We start from the raw sequence: 19,532 nt of genomic DNA on the forward strand, positions 1-19,532 counted from the left end.
CCCTGACCGTTCAGAAACGGGAGAGCATTTCCCTGTCCGTTTTGGGAAATTGACAAATTCCCATTCACAATAGACAAAATTGCCCATTCACAATAGGAGCTTTTTGTTGTTTTGTTTATCATTCATTTATTCAATTCCTTCATTCCATCATTCACTCAATCTCTCAATTTTCGTGCGTTCGGTGCAAAATCCGCGTCTCCCATTTGCTCAAATGTAATCTGTGTGTTTCGTGTTAACAACAAAAGGGCCAACAAGCTTAGGACAACTACAAAATTATTGGATCGGGCCGCCGCGAAAAATGAAGCAACTAATTAAGTAACTAAAATGTTTGTTAAACTACGTTTGTTTGTGTTAAGTCCGGCTTTTTAAGGCAGCGGCTAAGTGAAAAACAAACACAAATCATATTAATTTATATGAGAAACCACACGGATATGTCGAATTGTTTCCTAAATTCAGCACAAAAGTAATTGGTTTATTCAACAAAAGTAGCTGCTACTTAAAATTATCAAATTCGATTCGGCGCGAGTAGTTGGTGCGCCCGCGCTTCTTGTTTTTTGCACAATTTGTTAATTTTATTCGTTTCGGTCATCAAGGTGGGTGGCATTCGTATCAAATGAGACGGACACCGGCTGTATTGGCCTGCTAAGGCTGTGAATACCGCGCCTCTATAGTTTGCAAAAAGAAACAAAATAATCAAAAACGCAAAAGGCAACAACGCGAACCGAACGCGTCTTTTTGGCTCTAAAAGGGCATTCGGGAAGGCAGGAAAATGCCAGCCAATAAAAGATACATACAAGAAAAAATGCAAAGAGTGCGCGAAAATTGAATGCGTGTGTGAGAGCGTGCAAGAGTATGTGTGTGTGTGTGTGCAGTCATAAAACAAACAAATAAAAATAGTGTGAAAAATAATTTGTGTGTTGTTTAAACAATTAGCCGCAAAAAACGGTCGCATCGCTTCGCATCGCGTCTCACTCAGTGTCCGTGCTTGTGTGTGAGTGTTGTGTATCCCTGGAATGCGGCAGTCGTCGGCACATGCGCAAATATTTGTGATTTGTTTTTGTTTGCGCGCAGAAGCTGAAAGGGGAAGCGAGAACGAGAGAGAAAGAGTGAACCAACATTGGAATACCACATCGATGCATTGATGGCCATGTGCATAAGGTTAGTTTTATTTAGTTACGCTACCATTTTCCAAGCATCCCACGGGAGGAAGTACTAGCAACAGCCCACGTAACCCCCAGAGGCCCTGCCCACTCGAAATTAACCCATTCCCGCCATGCCCTCGCCCTGTCTGATCCCGAAAATTGCTCTATTCTCTTTCGAGGTACCAGTGTAGCAGTGACGCCCACTTTGTCAGCGCTACGCCCACACTTTCCATTATATTTATTACTTCTTTTGTCTCATTTTTTTTTTCTTCTCATTTTCAAACCCATTTTCCCTTCCTTTCCACCACTTATCTTCGGACACTGACAATAAAAAAAATGCAAGTAAAGAAAAATCAATTTCCAAAAAAAGAAAAACAACAACCAGGACAAAAACCAAGGGAGGGGGAAGGTTAAAGAAGATGTGGAAAGACAGAGAGAGAGAGAGAGAGAGCGCGCAAGAGAGATCTGAAGAGTGGTATCAGGATCGGAGTGGAGAATGAACGACAATAACATCAATTTTGAGGCATTTATATTTATATGCGCCAATAAATTGAACAAGAGAAACTGAGACAGGAGGCTGAGATAAAGATAGAGAGAGAGAGACAGGCAACGGGAGTGGGATAATAGTAGGAGGAAGAGAGGGAGGAAGAGACCGAGGATCAGGGAGAAACATGGGGAGAAAAACCAACAAATAACAAGCAGTAAGATACACGACAACGTGCAACAATAAGACACAAGATCAAACAAAACCAGCAGCCTCTGCCGACGATGCAGCAACAGCAACAGGTAAAAGCAGCGACGGAGGCGCAGGCGCGCAGAATTTCAAGGTGTGTTAATAAGAAGGTGAGGCATTCCCAGGGAAGCGCCAGCACAATAACAACATAATTTGCAACAGTTACAATTATATCAGTTATATATTGGCAGGGAAATTATTGCAGGAATTAGGCAACTCGTTGGAGGAGGATTACCAACGCACCTGATCGAGAAACACACCTTGTCTGCATTTCGAAATGTGCAGCAAATCAAGACCAACATGTGTGTGTGTGAGTGTGTTTATGTGTGTGGAGTGAAAGAGGCTGCATGCTGGTGGCTGTGCTGGCATGCGGGGTGGGCAACAGCGCCGATGTAACAGGTTGTTGCTGCCCCCCTCCGCACCGTTGCCCTGCTGTGCTGCCTGAAATATGTAAAGTCAATTTCGTGTATCGGAAAACTGTAACTAATGCCAAAGCGTCAGCGCAGCAAACAACCAACAGCAGCAGCTAGGGGCAGGGGCCAGCATACATAGTTAGAGGCAGCCGCAGCAGCCTTAACCCATTAACGTAGATTGGAGAAATTAAAGAGAAATAAAGTGGGGTGTACTTATCAGGAGAATTGGAAATAAAAAACATTTTAAAAGTAGAGTCTATTTTCTATCTTAGAGCAGCCCAAATGGGTTAATAGATTTTCCGCCTGCTTAAGCTATTAACATAAAATGTAGAGGCAGCTGTACAAAATTTGGAAAATTCTAGAAAACATTTCACATGCCATAGACTTCCGTATCGAAAAGAAACATTAGAAAAAAATATACAAATATGCCAATTTCCCTACGTCACGTCACCAATGGGTTAACGGGGGGCCACATCGCGGACCAAGTTCGTTGCACGCGGCGGAAAATAAAAGACAACAAAGTAAAAAACTTTTTTGTCAATGAAAGAAGAAAACTTTCTTTTGGGCTTATCCACGCAAACATCGCCGACGGCTTTTTGGCTCCGCGCTGCGTCTCTCTTTCCCGCTCTCTCTGGCTGTCTGTCTCTGGCTGTCTCTGGCTGTATACACTGTGCAGAGGGTATAACACTTTTATTAAGAAGTTGGCAATGCTGAAATATATGAATAAATAAAACATCTGCCATTATAAAGGTACAACTTTAGTCAGAGGTCTGACAAGAGACTTCTTAAGCCTCACAATCCCCAAGTAAATATCAACTATCATCCAGTTTAAACCACTTTTATGCTAGTCCGGCAAGTGCATCTAATATTCTCGCATTCTTTGCTTTAATTGGGCGGCGTTTTTGTCTTTATGCGCCTGCTGTTTGCTGCCATCTGCATCTCGGAACTGCTCCTTGGGGCTCTTCATGGTCCATTAAGACGATTTAGGTTGGCTTCTCTTTTTCTTTATATATTTTTTTTGGGCCGCCCGCTGCCGCTCCCAGTTGGAGGGCGGTCACAGCTGCGTGGGAAGATTCCGTTGCCTTGCTTTTTTGCTGTTGTTGTTGTCTCTGTTTGTCATCTCTTTGGCCTCCAGGTTTTGATTGCCAGCCAATCTCTCTCGAGTGCAGTGTCCAAGTTGCTGCAACAAGTGTCCCAGTTTATGGCTTCGGATGGCTAGAAGCCACAGAGAGCAGCGCTACTAGCTGTTAGCTGTTAGCTGCTAGAACTAGTTTAAGTTTCCTGTCGGAGCGGCTCACATAGTCACATACTTACATAGTTGCGCACGCTTTTTCCTTCAGGGGGCCACGTTGCTGCCGTTTGTTGCGGTTGCCGCACCTTGGCTCCCCCCCGCCGCACCACACCACACCACACCCCACCCCACTGACTGCCGCCTGTTATTAACCGTTTGGCCACATTTTCTCACACAGAGAGCCCAGAAATGCTTTGCAGGCCACTCTCTGGCAATTGGCGCGCCTCTGGAAATGACAAACGGCCATGAGCATGCGGCAGCCACTAGAAGAGGCAGGAGGAAGAGGCAGGAATACTCGTAGTCGCAGTGGCAGAGAGATGAGACACAGAGGGGCAAAAAAAGCAGCGGGAGTCGACTCCGAATGGGAGCTGCACTAAATTACTGAAATCAAAAAATATTCCAAGTATTCCAAGCCTGGAAAATTGATTTGAAATAACTGTAGATTGAGATGGAACGGAACGAGTATTTCTTGGATGCCTTCGCTCGTTCAATTCATGGCAGCAATCGCAAACGGGACCAGCCTCAAGCGATAACTCATTCAGTTATCGTTGTCATCAAATGTGCACAGGCTTTATGATTGGGAGAAATGTTACCATCAAGATAAGAAATTTGATTAAAAACGCTTAGAGGATAACTGTTACGCAGTGGATGCATTTTTTGAGCTGTTAATCAAAGTGTTTCCGAAGCTTCGATTTGAGTTGAAGAAATTTCCAGGAGCCTCGGCTAATCAAACATAATTCTTAGAAATATTTCTGGAATGTAAATTCCACCCTCTATTACGTATAGGTAAACTCCCTAATTTGATAGTTCAACCTCAAATTAGAGATCAAAACGATTGCATGCTCCATTAGCCCATAAATATATGAATTAGCTTGGGCATTTTTCGTTAAACTTTTAGCCTGGAACAAGTTTATCCAAAGAGCAGAGCCTCCTCCACAACAGTGTGCTCCACATCAGGTTCATTAGCTTAGCCAAAAGTCTATAGCCAAAACCCTCCATTTGGTCTGGCTGCCTCCCATAACGGGCTGCCAACCGTTCTCCTTGCGGCCCAAAGAGTCTCACTCACGTAACTGTAACTGATTTGACCTCCCATCACTTAGCTACCAAAAAAAAAACAGAACCAACTCCTCCTTCAACTCCAAAGATTTCGCTGCTTTGCTGCCGTTCTGCCATTGCGAATGTTGTGGTTGTAGAGGGGGAGATGGGGCACGGAGACTGTTGTGACGGTTTTTTGATGCTTGGCTGGAAAAGCGTTGTGATGTGACCTCGACAACAAATTTCTATTGCATGCAATTTGGAATATCGCATGCGCAAATGAACATTAACACTTTGGCCATGCGCTGAAGAACACATTGAAACACTCAAAAACTTGTTTGTACAACACAAAAGTAATGACAAGAAAAGAAATACAATAGTCATCAAGGTAAAGAAATGGTGTAGAAAACCGATGCGGAGATGCTCTAACGAAGTCAGGGATTGAATGTTGAATAAATTATAGAAAGAATTTCGACACTGTTCCTTATTCCCATTAATGTCCCCTAAATTATAGCATTTAAAACTTACCATATTATGGTTCAGCCATAAAAATGGTTCGAAATTGATTCCAATTTTATTAATTCGATATTTTTGACATCATTGTTTCGAAATCGAAAATATTATTCAACTTTTAAAGGTCCCATAAACCTAAAAATTCAACTTTTTTGAACTTCTCTGAACTTTCTAAAGTTCTATCTTTTGTTCTTAGTTCGGTGCTCCGGCGAAACACTCCTTGAAGCCTACTCAAAAGAGCACTTTGGCTTGGCCAAGCACACCCATGCTTGGGTTGTTAGGGTATTAAAACCATCAAAAACGGCAGCCAGGCAGGCCAGGGGACCAACAAGAGAGAAAAAGTACGCTTAGAAAATTAGAAAGTACGAGCGCGCGCGCGGTCTTGGGGAGAGGCTGTGTGGAGCTCAGTCTATGGCGAGGCAGTGGGGTATGGTGGGGTATATGTATGTGAGTATAACTCGATTTGTGACTGTCATAAATGGCGGAAATTGTGGGGCTCTCGAGACAAGGCGGCGGGCGGTGGCAGTTGGCAGTGGCAGGCTGTTTGTTGTTGGCAGCCGGCTTCAACCGTCTTGGGGGCTCAGTCTCTACGGATCTAGCTTTCTACTGCCTGCCGCCGGTCTTCAGCTTTAGAGCCTCGTCTTCTGGCTCGGTCGTTTTTCCCCCCCAACCCTCTTTCTTGACTATAATTTGTGCCATCAGCATTTTGTTGTCGTTATCTTAGCAAAGCGGGCGAGTGACAGAGAGAGAGCGAGCTACGAAGAGAGCAATGAAGCGTAAGTTTTGACATTTCACCAACTCTCTTTATGCGCCTCTCTCTTTTAACATGCTCTCCATAATTAGCCAAGCAGAGAACGCGCTTAGTGCCAACATTTCGACAGATTTTTATTAATTCTTTCCCTTTTTTCTTCGAAGTTTTAAGTACCCTTTTAAGAGCGCAGTCTCTTGCTTCAAACTGTTACAACTGTGAAATGTATTTTGTGAATTGCACAAGCGAAAACTGCAAAAGGTTTTTGTCAAGGGTTTAGGTTACTTTTTTGTCTGCTCCGTTAGGGTATAACAGGCTGGGAGAACCGGCTTCGAAAGTGTTCCCTTCGATCTGCGTTTATTATTACACTTAATGTGACTTGATTTATAAACAAGAGCAACAGCAGCAACACAGCATCCAACAAGGGGCCTCCAGTTCCAGCTCCATCTCCTCTCAATCCCATCTGTTTGGCAAGACAAGCAACGACATGCCTCAGTGACCAAAAAAATATAATAATAATATGTATGGGTGTATGTGTAAGGTATTGGGTTACCAAGTCTCCAACTTCACCCCACGCCACGCCGTATACCCCCGCCCGCTACCATAGTCGCTTCTCGTTTGCTGCTTTACTGCTATCCGAACTGTCTTTTAATTAGTTCATAAATTTGTATGGAAGGAAACTGCAACGCAATTTCTTTACGTCCCAGCAGCTCTCTTTCGCTATCTCTCTCTCCCTCTCTCACGCTGGTAGCTGTATACCACTTCCCTTATACTTCCCGTCCCCTTTCTGCTTTGATCATGCCTTTCAATAAATCGTTCAATCCGGAAGTTTGTTGCGCGCTCACACAAAAGAAAATACCGCGCACCCCACTCTCCCCCCCGCTCTGCACAGTAAGCCGCTTTTGTGCCCAAGAAAGGAAATAGAATTTTCTTCATTTATTTCTCTTCCTTCTGGGCTGCAAAGTCATTTTAATGGTTTCCGCTGTTTATGGCATTGCTCGGGTATTATTATTGGTAAAAAATTAATAGAAATTTAATTGGATATGGGAGTGGAGTGGGGTTAAGGGAAGAAGGGAGGGGCTAGGCATTTATTACGCTTGCGCGACGCCATCTCTTCCGTCATCTGCCCCGCTCTGTCTCTCCCTCCCTCTCTCGTCTCTATTGGAGGTCTTTATGGCTCGTTCACGCTTTGTTCCCCCACTCTTCCCCGCGTACATGTGTAGGAGTGGGAGAGGTTAAAGCGTGCTAATGCTTACATAATGCTTTGTTTTCGGTCGTTTTTAGTGCCTCTCTTTTGCTCTTGTCTTTCCTTTGCTTCTATTTCACGTACGCTGCGTCGCAGTTTGTGTGCACGTGAGGGTAGGCTTTAAAGAAACTTGAGGACACAATAAATTATGTGATTTGGGTTCCAAAATCCTCTCCGTATAGGGCAAAAGATTGATATTTCGATCTAGTTTTATGGATTTATGGGCCCCAGATATGGAATGATAAACACAAATCAATTCCGACTGTAATTTGTCTGGATTTTACTGGTAAGGAAAAGTATTTGGGTTAATTTGGGATCATTTGAAGTAATTTTAGACACTTTTTATGGGTTCTAGGAAGAGTTTGTTTTAGGGTAAAGATTGATACATAAAAAAAAACAGATTCATCTATAGAAAAATAAGAAATACAAAGTCACAGATCGGAAGTTATAATTCACTAATTCCAATCCATTTCCAAACGAGTAAACCACACAGACATAAATCTTTTTCAAGCTTTCAAATTATAATAAAAACGACTTTAAGGCACTACAAATTTCAGCTCCATTGAGACAATATCCACCCACAGTTGTGTAAATTTGTAATCCCAAACAAAATCACACCATATACAGCACGCGCTCTCCAGCTGCCACCCACGCATAAAATTTGAATCCAAAATTCACGTTTAAAGAGTGTGAAGGGGTTTTCTAATAAAGTTACACAAAGAATGGAATGGAATGGAGTGGAATGGACCAACAACAAACACAATAATCGAAAGTAGCTGTCGGAGCTGTAGGAAAAGAATTTCAGCAGCAGCCCACAAAAAATTAATGAAATGAAATCTTTGACCAAACAAAAGGTAGAAACCAAACATTAGCATAAATGAATTTATTCCACTTCATTATTTGTGTGTGTTTTTGTAGAGTTAGGAACCACTATATGATGGTGAGGTACGAGGGTACGATGAAACAACAATTTTACAGCGAACGAGAGATGAGAAATGTTTATTTTCTTTTAGATATTTTGATGGAAGAATGTTTTGAGAACAGAACGCCCCAAGAGCCAGATGATAATTAAATATTTGAACATATGAACTTTACTGGGTTACGGGGCCAAACAGCGATGGATAGAAGAAGGTTTCTTCTTTGCTTGGGAGTTGTTTTTTTTTTGCTGCTTTTGGCAAGAGTTTTGTGAACATGTCTGATGCCGGCCTCAAGATAAATGTGCAAACGTCTGTAAGCTCTCAGAAATTTGCATATTTCTACAATTTGTGGCTGGTTTCTTGTTGGATGTTGTAACCCCTTTTGAGGGCGTGTTAATGGTGGATTCTTTGCCCAACAGATTCTCATTCGGTGATAAATTCGAAAGTTACAAAAAAACAAACCCATTTGCTCTGCGTTTCAATCGTTGGGTTTGGTTTGTATTTATTTTTGTTTTTGTTCGTTTCTGTTAATTTACATGCATAAATAATTTGCACAAAAGTTGAGAGTTTGGCGGCATGAAATGGATAAGTTTATGTCTATCGACGGGCGGTCCTCTCCCGTCTCCCTTCTGCCGTCTCCGGAGCTGAACTGTCGTCGTAAAAATCAAATATGCGCTGCAAACTTGACGCAAATGATACCCATAAACCATAAAACCATAAAGTTGAGAAATGGAAATTGTATTCGAACAGTTTGAGGGATTGGCGGAAGGTAGGTAGGGTTTTAGGCTTCGCTTTCGATTAGTCTCCGTCTGGGGAGTGTCACTAAGAGTTATTCAGGTTTTGGATAAGGGAGAACCCACTTATGTAGATGTAGAAGCTGTTATGGATTGGATATAGCAATAATTTAATCTACATATTAATTTAGTTTGAGTCTTGTCTTGTGCCACAGGCGCACAGGTTCAGGTTCAGCACATAATTAAGCAGTTTATAAGCCCATAGACCCCCCTCTGGGGAGGTAGCATTAGCATTAGCATTATTTTGATGTTGCTTAGCGAACTGGTTGATGGAGAAATTTGGGGAAGAGCTTCATACGGAGTATGGAGAAAAAAGAAGGGAATATTTATGGATGGATGGAGATCTTTAGGAAAATATTATATCGGATATTTACTCATTACATGGCGTACTTTTTATTTGATCCACAGTTTCCACAGTTCAGGATCTACATTTTCTCTTTATAATTTTCTCATTACATGAAATTTATTTGCTGGTTTTTTTATAGCTACTAAAGATTCATGGACCACTTTTTCCACAGTTCAGGATCTACATTTCAAGGCTGTACTTTCATATATTGCATTATTTATGCATGCACACTTAATCCCATACATAAACCATCTTTAAAATCTTAAACTTTCCTCTATTATCTCTCTCTCCCACCATAACCTTGCTCTTTAATCCATTGTGGCGAAGCCCGGCATGGCTTGGCGTATTATTCCCACAGCTTGTGCTCCAGTTAAGAGGTTTTCATTAGGGGAAAATCTCGCTGCATTTGTAATCAGTAATCCCCGACCCTCAAAACAGCCAGCCCAGCCACACCCCACCCCCTTGGCACATTCTCACCGCAGAAGCTTGACTTATCGTTTAACCTTCGCTCGGTTATAATTTTCCTCTTCTTCGAGCTTCAAGCTTCAGGCTTTTGTGTTTTTTTCGGTCTCTGCTATGCCTTATGTTTTTTTGTTTTTCCTTTTTTTTTTTTGCATTGTTATTAAGTTTTCGTGTGTTGCCTACTGTGCTACACATGGCTTTTAATGACTTCTTGCCACGTTTATGGTTTACCATAAAAACAAAAAGGGAACTCGTACCACAAAAGTTGTGGGTGGCCCCCACAGATGTCTGTCTGCCTGAGTCTCCGTGTCTTTGAAATTTATAGTTGAATAATATTTGATTTCGTTTAAGAATCGTGGAGTGTGCATTTCAAGCATATCAATTTACAGAACCATGGGCTAAAAATTGCCCACTCAGTTTTTCCGGGAACTCCTCTGGTAGAGGATTGATACAAATCTTCGCGTAGAGTCAGCGGAGTGTCACGTGCAATTTAATCGTCTTTTGATGGTTACAAATCTGCCTCGAAGATGAGCGGACACTGATAAATGGAACTTCCCCAAAGCATACAGCGCGGAATCGTGTGAGTTTTTTTGTTTGGTGGAGGTGTTTGAAGATACCCTGTAATTGGGGGAGGGAGTAATGGGATATTGTTTTTGTAAGAGGAAATATTTTCGATGAAGTAAATATTGCTGCAGAAATCCCACAATTTGTCTTTCTCTTATTTGTTGCTTTTATTTCTTTACCTGCAAATCGCTTTTGTGGGTATCCCCATAGTCGCTAGCTGCCCTGTTTTGCGCTCTGCCTTTTGTCCCGCGCTCTCAATGGTCGTGTGCATCCTTTTGTCTTCGCTCTTTCAGTTCAGGTGGGTTCATTCATGAAATTTTCTGCGCCTCTCTTCCGCCGCTGCCGCGCAGTCGCAGAGTCATCTGTCTGACTTAACGTCGACTGAGACAGAGTCGACGTTTGTCGTTTGTCATTCGATACAAGCAATGAAGGCGTTTGATATTTATTTCGTTTTCCTTGGTTTTTGCTTTTGTGGAGCATTTGAAAAACGATATACATATGCCGAGATGGTGGGGTGTACGGATTGGATATACCTTATACCACGCGTTTTTTGGTGCGTGCAATGCAAATGCAATGGACCGTGGAACGGTGCTTTTTGGATCGGGTGATTGGCGGCAGAGAAGTCTGTGATTTGCTTGTTCCGTTTTCCACTCATTCTCATTTATTTCTTTCTGTTCGCTGTGTGGGTGTGCTAGCTGTGTATGCTCTGTGTGTGTGTGTGCTGCTGTGGGGGTTTTCTTGTCTCATTCGAACGTCGCTGTGGCTGTCTGTGCAGCGTTAGTGGTGGGTGGCTTGGCTCAGGGATGGCTGGAGGCACTATTTGGGAAGCCCTAATTAAGTTTTGTGTAAAGTAGTTGCAACAGAAATAGCTTCAGGAAATTCCCCAGCAATTGCTCTCAACGAAGGTGAATAAATGAGAATAGCACACACAGAACAACATGTATGTTGTGTGCATGACGTGGGCTAATGCCTGCCTCCCTGTTGCCACAATCTCTTTTCTCCACTCTGAAGTGGAAGCTTCATTTGACTGCAATCCGCACATGTGCCATTTGATCACTTCGATTCCAGTTCCACTCCTGCAGCCCTGGTCAATCCTCTCTGCCACTTCAATCTCCTCCATCAGCTTCGTCGCCGAAGCTTTTGCCTTTTCATTACACATTTCATTGTCTGGTCGCGCGGTCAGTTTGCTGCCACGAATGGATTGTTGTTAAGTAAGTGTACTTAACCCACATGACTTTGCGGTTTTCCTACGTGTACCGGGTATTTCTGGCTCCCCCTGATTCGCGCAGCTTCGACTCGGACTCGCACTCGCACTCGCATTCGAAATCGGAGTCTGGGGGCCCTCTGTCTGTCTGTCATCACCTCCGAAAAAGCTGTCATTGCCTGTGATCTGATCTCCATCGTGTGCGTGCGTGCCTGCCAAAGAGATTTCTTAACCTTGAGTGACTTTGAGCATTTTTCAACCATTCCATTCCATCCATCTCCATCCATGCCTTGTATTTATTAACCAATTTTTGTTTTGCTTTTTCGTATATATTTTTTTTGGGTTTATTAAATTACTGTTTGCACATGCCCCCTCCCCTTCATATGCGTGCGCCTGTTTACCTCAATCCACGCTCATTTCCTTAATTAAACACTTGTTTCATGGTCTGCTGGGCCATTGCTTTAAAAATATGTACCCATGCCGAGTGCTCGTAGAGCCAAGCAAATATGCCGACTCCTAAAATAATATACAGCAAAAACACAGCAAACAAAAAAATGCCAATTTGCAGAAATAATTATGCATGGACAGCGGGGAAAAAAATATAAAATAAATTATTAAAGATTATGTAAAAGTGATCAAGGCAATTTGTTGTTGTTGTATGTGTTGCGAAAATCAATCAAGTTCAAAGCAAAGTTGCCTAATCATTAAGTTTAAGCTGCGTTTATTTGTTAAAAAAGAAATGATGAAACTTAATGTACATTTGAGTATGCACATTGTTATTATTGATTATGTTTTGAATTGTACACGCAAGTGTGCCGAATGTACAGTGTAATTCGTTTGCCTCTCAGTCATGATCATCAAACCCAGGGACTGAGTTCGGGCTTTAAGGGCTTTTATGGCCTTGCTTCTATGATCCTCCCTGAATTGAGAATAGAAAACAGAATACAAGAATAACGGACATAAATGGACACATATCATTACATCGACAGTCTTAGGAAACAGCCCCAGAAAACATTATATGCCGTGGAATAATGTGTTAATAATAGACAATTTTGAACTTAAACAGTTTCTATATTCCTTCGGCTCAATTACATCCAAAGGAAACTAGCTCTTCAAACATAAATATCATCTGAAAAAAATGTTCAGCAACAACTTGCTTCCTCCACAAAAAATCATAATAACAAACAATGTTTTCCCCCACTTTTGTGCTGGCGATCCCCTTTCAAAAATGATATTCCCTTGAGGTGCAGAGGCCTATCTGGCGACTACCATCTATAGCAAATAAATTCATAGCTGGACCCATTAAAAACTTATCATACTTTTTGTATGCCACTCTTGTTTTATTGTCCATTGTCAAGTTAAGATCTGAAATGGAATAATTCCCAAAGCACCACCCACTGTGCATGGGAAAAGTAATTTTCATAATTTTGCACTCCAACACCTTCCCCCCCAAAGAGAAGAGCAGAAGAAGCCGCCTATGCCCCAGAGGGGGTATCTGTCTGTCTCTCGGCTTGTTATAGCTTCAGATTTACATACTTATTCTTGTGGTGGGGTTGATGTTTTGTGAGCTGAAACCTCATATTAAAATGGCACTAATTACGGCAATTTGTTATTGGCAAAGCAGCAAAGCAGCAAAGCTGAGGCCAACGCCTATGATCTCTCGGGTTCTCCTTTGCATCAACAATGTTCGACCATTAGCAAGATCAAAAGTTTATTAGCGAGACAGAGGGGGTTAGAACTCATAGACATGGGCGGGGCAGCCTCACGCATAAGTAGGCAAAAGTAAAGTTAACAACAGAAAAATAGATGTAAGAAAAGAAAGGCTTTGATCAATGGAGGTCTGATCTTATCTGCCACAGCTGTATAATAAAAGTTCTTTGTAAAGACTGATTTAAATAGAGTCTGAAAACATCTGTTCACCATCATTCATACCCTCTGAAAGGGTATTTTACACAGAAAAAACTCAACGTTAAGTGCGTCCTCTCCTACATTCCATCGCCCAAGGCCAAACACGCTCTTACACGCGCATATTGAAATACATTTTTTATTTATTTATTGTATTTCGATTCCCTCCAGCTCCTTCTCTCCCTTTGGACCAGGTGATGATTTGCTATTTGCTGGCCTCGCTTCCAGTGGGAAAAAGGGGGAATTTCTGGTCTCTGGTCTCTGGCTCTCAAAGGGTTAAGGGGGAACTTGGGAAAAGGTTAAGTCGGAATCGGAATCGGTGCTTGGAGTGTGTGTACATGTGCTACAAATTGAAGGCTCTTTATGGGTGTATACCCTTGCCAAGAGCTTTATATTGGTTGCGCCATGAAGTTGGCCATAAATTTGGATTAGCTGGAGATTATGAGTTTTTAGTTTTAGGCATTTCATAGTCGTTAATTATAGCGTAGGCTCAGATCTTAAATAAAACCTCATATTTCACAGACGTACAGGCAGGCTTTATTTTTAAGTGCTTATTCAATGGATAGCAGCACAAAAACCACTCAAGTTAAAGGAAAAGGAGCTGAATGTTATAATTCAAGTTCCTTTTACTTGAGTGGCCCTTCCGGTTCTGAAAACATTCTCATAAAGGTTTCTGATAAGGAAAATGTGACTCAGGAAAAGGTGAACTGATGGATTAATGTGGCGGAGATAATCATAGGGCTGTATTTGAAATATTTCTGAGAATTCAGAATAGAGAGGGATTTCAAAAGTTATTTAAACCATTATTGGGGAAGCTTCCAATCTACATATTTCCAAATTCATGTTAAACAAAAAGGTTAATTTGAGTGAAAAACTCATATTCCTCTCCCTCTCTACAGAGTATCCCTCAGTTCTTATGTTGTTCTTAAACCCTAATTTCACTTCATTTTAATGTGCTGGCCGCGCAGCTTTTCATTTGTTGTTTCCCCTCGTTTTCTCATGGCAATACCGAAAAAAGGGAGATTGGCAGGCAGGGAGGCCAGTCCCCAGGAGAAGGCTGGAGTAGAGGTGGAGCGGGGCCAGTTGAGGGTTAAGTATTGGCATTTCCGACTGGGAGACCGGACTCGTCTTCATTGAAATCGAGCTGAGAGCTGCTGGGACGACTTTCGGCAACACACGGGGTGGGGCGACGGGGGACAGACACACGGCATGGCAATCAAAGGTAAAAAATCTACACCAACAGCACAGCCAGCACAGCACAGCAACAACAATGAGAGCAATATTTGTGCTCATTAAGCGTAACTGACACACGAAGTTTCGTTGTTGTTGTTGCTTTTCGTTTTTTTGGAGGGTTTCTTCATTTCGCAAGTCGCCAAAGACTACGCCAACGGGACAGAGTTGCTGCTGCTGTGCTGTGACTCAATGGATTTCGGCTTCCATCCCTCCTCGATTCTCTCTTGCTCTGCTCTGTTCTGCTTTGCGCTGCTCTGCTCCGCTCTGCTCTGCTCTCTCGGTGTATCTCTCATGTCTTGTGGGAGAAGAGTAGATGTTGTTGCTGCTGCTGCAGCCTGCCGCCTGCTTGCATTGTTTTTGCACCCATTACTTATAGAGTTAGATGAAGGGTATATGCTGTATGCACGTGTTTGTGCACTACCGCTAGGAATACAGTTTGGTAACCCACCAAATATATCACCTTGCATATCAATTTACTGCCATTGAAGCTACTTATTGTAAAAATAATTAATTCGAAGCCTTAAGACTTATGTGAAGTGCATGAAGCTCTTTGTTCTTTAGTACGTGCAGGGTATCATTCAGTCATTCCCAATCATTCCGTACCTGGTTTTTGCTGTTTCTTTTGTGTGGGGGTTCGTTTTGCATTTTCGTTTTGCTTTTGGGCAATTTGCAGGCGGGAGGGCGAAGGGCCCCCCCAAACGGCCAGCGAGCGATTGCTATTATTTTGAGGTAATTCGATGATTTACAACTGTTGCCGTGTTTTGTAAGTTTTCTTTCTGCAGAATATGCCCACAGATCCCACTCTCTGTCTGTATGTCTGTCTGTTTGTCCGGCAAACAACAATGAAGGGCCAGGCCAGGCCTGAACCGGGGGCCAGGCCCTCACCGCATTCTTTTGTTATGTTGGCAATTCTTTTCGTTGTCTGTTTGTGTGTTCAGTTTTCAGTTGGCCAAAAGGGTTTTCTGCTCGTACATTTTTGCATACCCCAAAACATCTCAATGGGGGAAGTGGTTTTACCTTTTGTGTAGAGCCTTGCTCATCTTTCGAATCGCGGGCTTACAGCTTACATTTCACACCTGTTGTCATTTTTCTTACCCTCGTTGCTCCATTTGTAAAGGGAGAGAGAGCCACGCACTCGCGGGCTGACATGTAGCTGGCAAGTTGACAGCCTAAATAGCTCAAGAAAAGGGTTGAGGATCTCCCTCTCTTTCGCTCTATCTTTTCTTTGCTCCAGATGTTGTCTGCTATAGATTACACATAATTCTTGTGCATATCTAGAACTAAGTAGTTCTAGGTTAAAATAAAAGCAATTGTTCAGCCGCAATGTGAGAGAGGAAAGGGATGACTCGCAGAAAGAACAGCTGGCCAATTGGAATAAATACCGAGTGTGTAAGGAACATAAGTTAGTCTTAGAGTAATGGAAATAATTTGTCTCACATTTGTAGATGTTATTCGGGAAAGTTTTTATTGATCTTAGTACTAAAAGAATAACGCCTCCCGTTTTCCACACTTATTAAACTCTCGCGAAACATTTCCAGACAAATTTCCCTTAGTTTTCATAAATTTATTGAACCAAAAACCGATGTCAAAGAAAGTCCATTGTTCGTGGTTTTAATAAAGCCAACTATATTCATTAAGGGAACTCTCATGATCCAAATTACTGCCATACTCATGTCAAACTGCGAGTGCGAGACGCAACATTTCAATTTGCCTGCGCCTAGAGCAAGTAGTCTCTCGTCCCATCCATCAAACCATGAACTGAATTTCACTTTCGAGATACAAATGCGACGATAGACTCGAAGACTGATTCGAGTCACTGCCATTTACTGCCATTGCGAGTGCAGCTCGGTACTTAGTGGGCTTTCAGTTTTCAAATCAGACGGCGGAAGCCTACGTTTAAAGTCAACACATGGGAGACGCCATCTGGTGATTAGACGCTTCAGCGCCAACCCCCATCCGGGAGAGCCCAGAGTGCCCGGGAGATCCCAACCATACGACAATACAGTTTATATTACAATTCCCTATGTCGAATGGAGTGTTTTGGCGACGCTTCGTTGCATTTTCTTGAGCGCAAGCAGCAAATGCACTGTGCAAAATTATGGTTTGAAACTCGGGACTAAGGTGAATTTACTTACAAGGTGATGTCTTCACTACAGGGATGTACATTTCGGACACCAATAGCTAGCATGAGTGGTGAATAAGTTATTGGTCCTCCCCAGGGGATTTTACTTAAAAGGTGTCAGTAAATTTCTCTTGCTCGGGACTTCTACAGGAATCCGCGTGGGACTATAGCGATAGGCTTCAATCAATCCATTACAGTTTCGCCTTTGTATTTTCTCAGTGCATTGGAAATATGGGAGGGGACGGGCCTGCCGCGTTTGGCATGTCATGGCTTCAGTGGGGCGACAAATGCTCATTTCACTTTCTATCAGCGTCTGGCGGCAGTCTAATGGAAGTTTAATTATGCCACAATGACGGCGTGCCCTCGCCTGTCGCATAAATTACATTGTACAATGAATGCCTTGATTTATAGTTTTTTGTATCCATCCAAACAATTTTTAGTTTCATTTTTATTTCGCTAATGCCTTGCCCATTTTTTAATGTATTTGCAGCTCCGAGAGGTCGTAGACACCACTTAAAAAAGATAAAAAAGGAAACGAAAAACAAACCTAAGACAAGGCAAAACAAGGAACCGACTCAAAAATGTCCGGCAATCAACAGCAGCAACAAAGCCAGCAGAAGACATTAACCACAACAACAACAGCAACAGCAGCAGCAACAACAAACGGAACAACAACTTTGAACAATAATTTGATAAAAACAAATAGCGTTGACAAAATTATAAGCAAAACAGCGACGCAGGCAATTAACAAGCAGCAGCAGCAGCAACAGCAGCAACAACCAAGACGCTCTTTGTTGGCACCAACAGCAGCGGGAACATTACAGCAGCAACAGCAGTCAGTGCCACACTCAACTCAACAACAAAGCGTAACGACAGCGGGAAAGAAGCAGCAACAGCAGCAGCAGCAGCTACAGCAACAGCAACAGCAACAATCACATCAATTGCAGACTGTGGCCACCATTCATCAGCCACACAGCACGCAGCAGCAACAGCAGCAGCAACATCATCATCAGACATTGACTTCTCGCTTGCCCATCCAGCAGCAATCCACTAAAGAATTGCCTAATCTTGCAACACATCAACAGCAGCAGCAGCAGCATCAACGGCGCAGCTTCTACCAGTTGCAGCAGCAGCAGCAACATCAACCGCACTCCCTTCGCAGTCCCAACCTTAAGGCAACAGCACCCGCACACTCCATACCGCCTAGATACCAGCCACCGCCGCAGCCAGGCACGGGCATACTGAAGCCACATTTGCCCATTAAATATCCGCCGGATATACCGCAGCTATCCAACATCTACATACCAGACTCGCTCAAGCAACAGCAGCAGCAGCAGCAGCAGCATCCACAGGCAACACGCTATCTGCAACATCCGGCCATCATTAAGGGAGGAGCCGCACAGGATATGCTGAAATTTGTACGCAAACCGGAACAGGAACATCCATCGCCCAATGCCTCGGTCACGTCCAGCGGCACTGGCATACCCACGACCAACGGGGCTGGCGGTCGACTGACTGTGGAGCAGAATCGCCAGCTGCAGTCGCTGGTCAATGAGCTGCGCACGCTCAAGGAGCAGAATCAGCGACTGCTGGACGACAACCAGGAGCTGCGAGATCTGTGCTGTTTCCTCGACGATGATCGGCAAAAGGGACGCAAGTTGGCCAGGGAATGGCAACGTTTTGGCCGCTACACGGCCAGCGTGATGCGCCAGGAGGTGGCTGCCTATCAGGTGAGTGGAAAGACAAGATTGAAAAGGGAATTTAGAGCTAATGTGTGGCATCTTTCTTGCAGAACAAACTGCGTCAGTTGGATGACAAGCAGCAGGAGCTAATCACGGACAATCTGGAGCTGAAGGAGCTCTGTCTGTACTTGGACGAGGAGCGTGCCCATGTGGCGGCCAATGCGCTGTGCGCCGGCTGCGGCGCGGCCACCAGGAATGCTTTGCGCGACGATGGCGATGGCTCCAGCTCGAGCACCCAAGCGGATGAGACCATCACTGCCTTGCGGAACTATGCTGAGCAGCGGCAACTGCCCCAGGTGAGCAGCCACATAAAGATGAAGCCGCCGAAAGACTCTCGCTATAATGTGACTCATGTGCAGGATCTACGTCATGCCCACACGCTGAACGATCAGACGCTTCAGTATGTGCGCTCGTTGGAGCGACGCATCCAGCAGCTGGAGGAGGAACGCACCACGCCCACAGCCCATCTGCAGCAGCAGCAGCAACAGTCCATGCCCACGCCACAGGCAGCAACACCAACGCCACAGCCAGCCACAGCCACAGCAACAGCACCAGCCAAATCAGCGCCTTCGCCACATCAGCAGGAGATCAACACGACGAGCAGCCAGCAGCAGCAACAGCAACAGCAGCAGCAGGCGGCAGTGGCAGCAGCAGCAGCAGCGGCGGCGGCAGCAGCGGCCATCCAACTGCCAGAACCGATTGCCGGTCGTCCGGAGGCGGTGGTGCGGGCCCTGCAAGTGTTGGAGGTGCGAGAGCAACTGGAACGCGACCGTCTGGGCAATTTGGCTGGCAGTGCACTCGATCAGATGGACGATGGCGAGAAGGCGCTGGTGCGCGAGATGTGCAACGTGGTCTGGCGCAAACTGGAGGGCAGTCCGCACGGACCCGCTGCCCTAGAGCCGCTCTAAGCAACACACAAACACAAAAACAGAACCTAAACCGGGCTAACACTTAGTTATTAAATAAACGTTTAAACACCTAACTTATCCGTAATATTTAAACCTTAAAACATTGTACAAAGTTCCAACCACACAACCTAAGCTTAAGATCCGAACAAAAGCGAAAGAATACTCAACAAAAGGAAAGAAAGGAAAATGTTTACGGATTACGCCATCAATGGAG

The 19,532-nt window shown here is 43.8% G+C and overlaps 1 protein-coding gene across 1 annotated transcript; it reads left to right on the forward strand.

Moving 5' to 3' along the window:
* Positions 1-143: 143 nt before the first annotated feature.
* Positions 144-19,414, forward strand: LOC117901220 (putative uncharacterized protein DDB_G0271606). Its single transcript, XM_034811889.1, has 4 exons — positions 144-1,158; positions 17,159-18,398; positions 18,461-18,706; positions 18,770-19,414. Exons 2-4 carry the CDS (start codon positions 17,250-17,252, stop codon positions 19,316-19,318), a joined length of 1,944 nt encoding a protein of 647 aa, XP_034667780.1. The 5' UTR covers positions 144-1,158; positions 17,159-17,249; the 3' UTR covers positions 19,319-19,414.
* Positions 19,415-19,532: the final 118 nt, after the last annotated feature.

The sequence above is a fragment of the Drosophila subobscura genome, chromosome U (genome assembly GCF_008121235.1).
Source record: "Drosophila subobscura isolate 14011-0131.10 chromosome U, UCBerk_Dsub_1.0, whole genome shotgun sequence".
NCBI lineage: Eukaryota > Metazoa > Arthropoda > Insecta > Diptera > Drosophilidae > Drosophila > Drosophila subobscura.

Coding starts and splice junctions, on each gene's coding strand:
- LOC117901220 (XM_034811889.1), top strand. CDS start 17,250: ATGTCCGGCAATCAACAGCAGCAACAAAGCCAGCAGAAGACATTAACC. Junction 18,399..18,460: donor AGGAGGTGGCTGCCTATCAG/GTGAGTGGAAAG, acceptor TCTTTCTTGCAG/AACAAACTGCGTCAGTTGGA. Junction 18,707..18,769: donor AGCAGCGGCAACTGCCCCAG/GTGAGCAGCCAC, acceptor ACTCATGTGCAG/GATCTACGTCATGCCCACAC.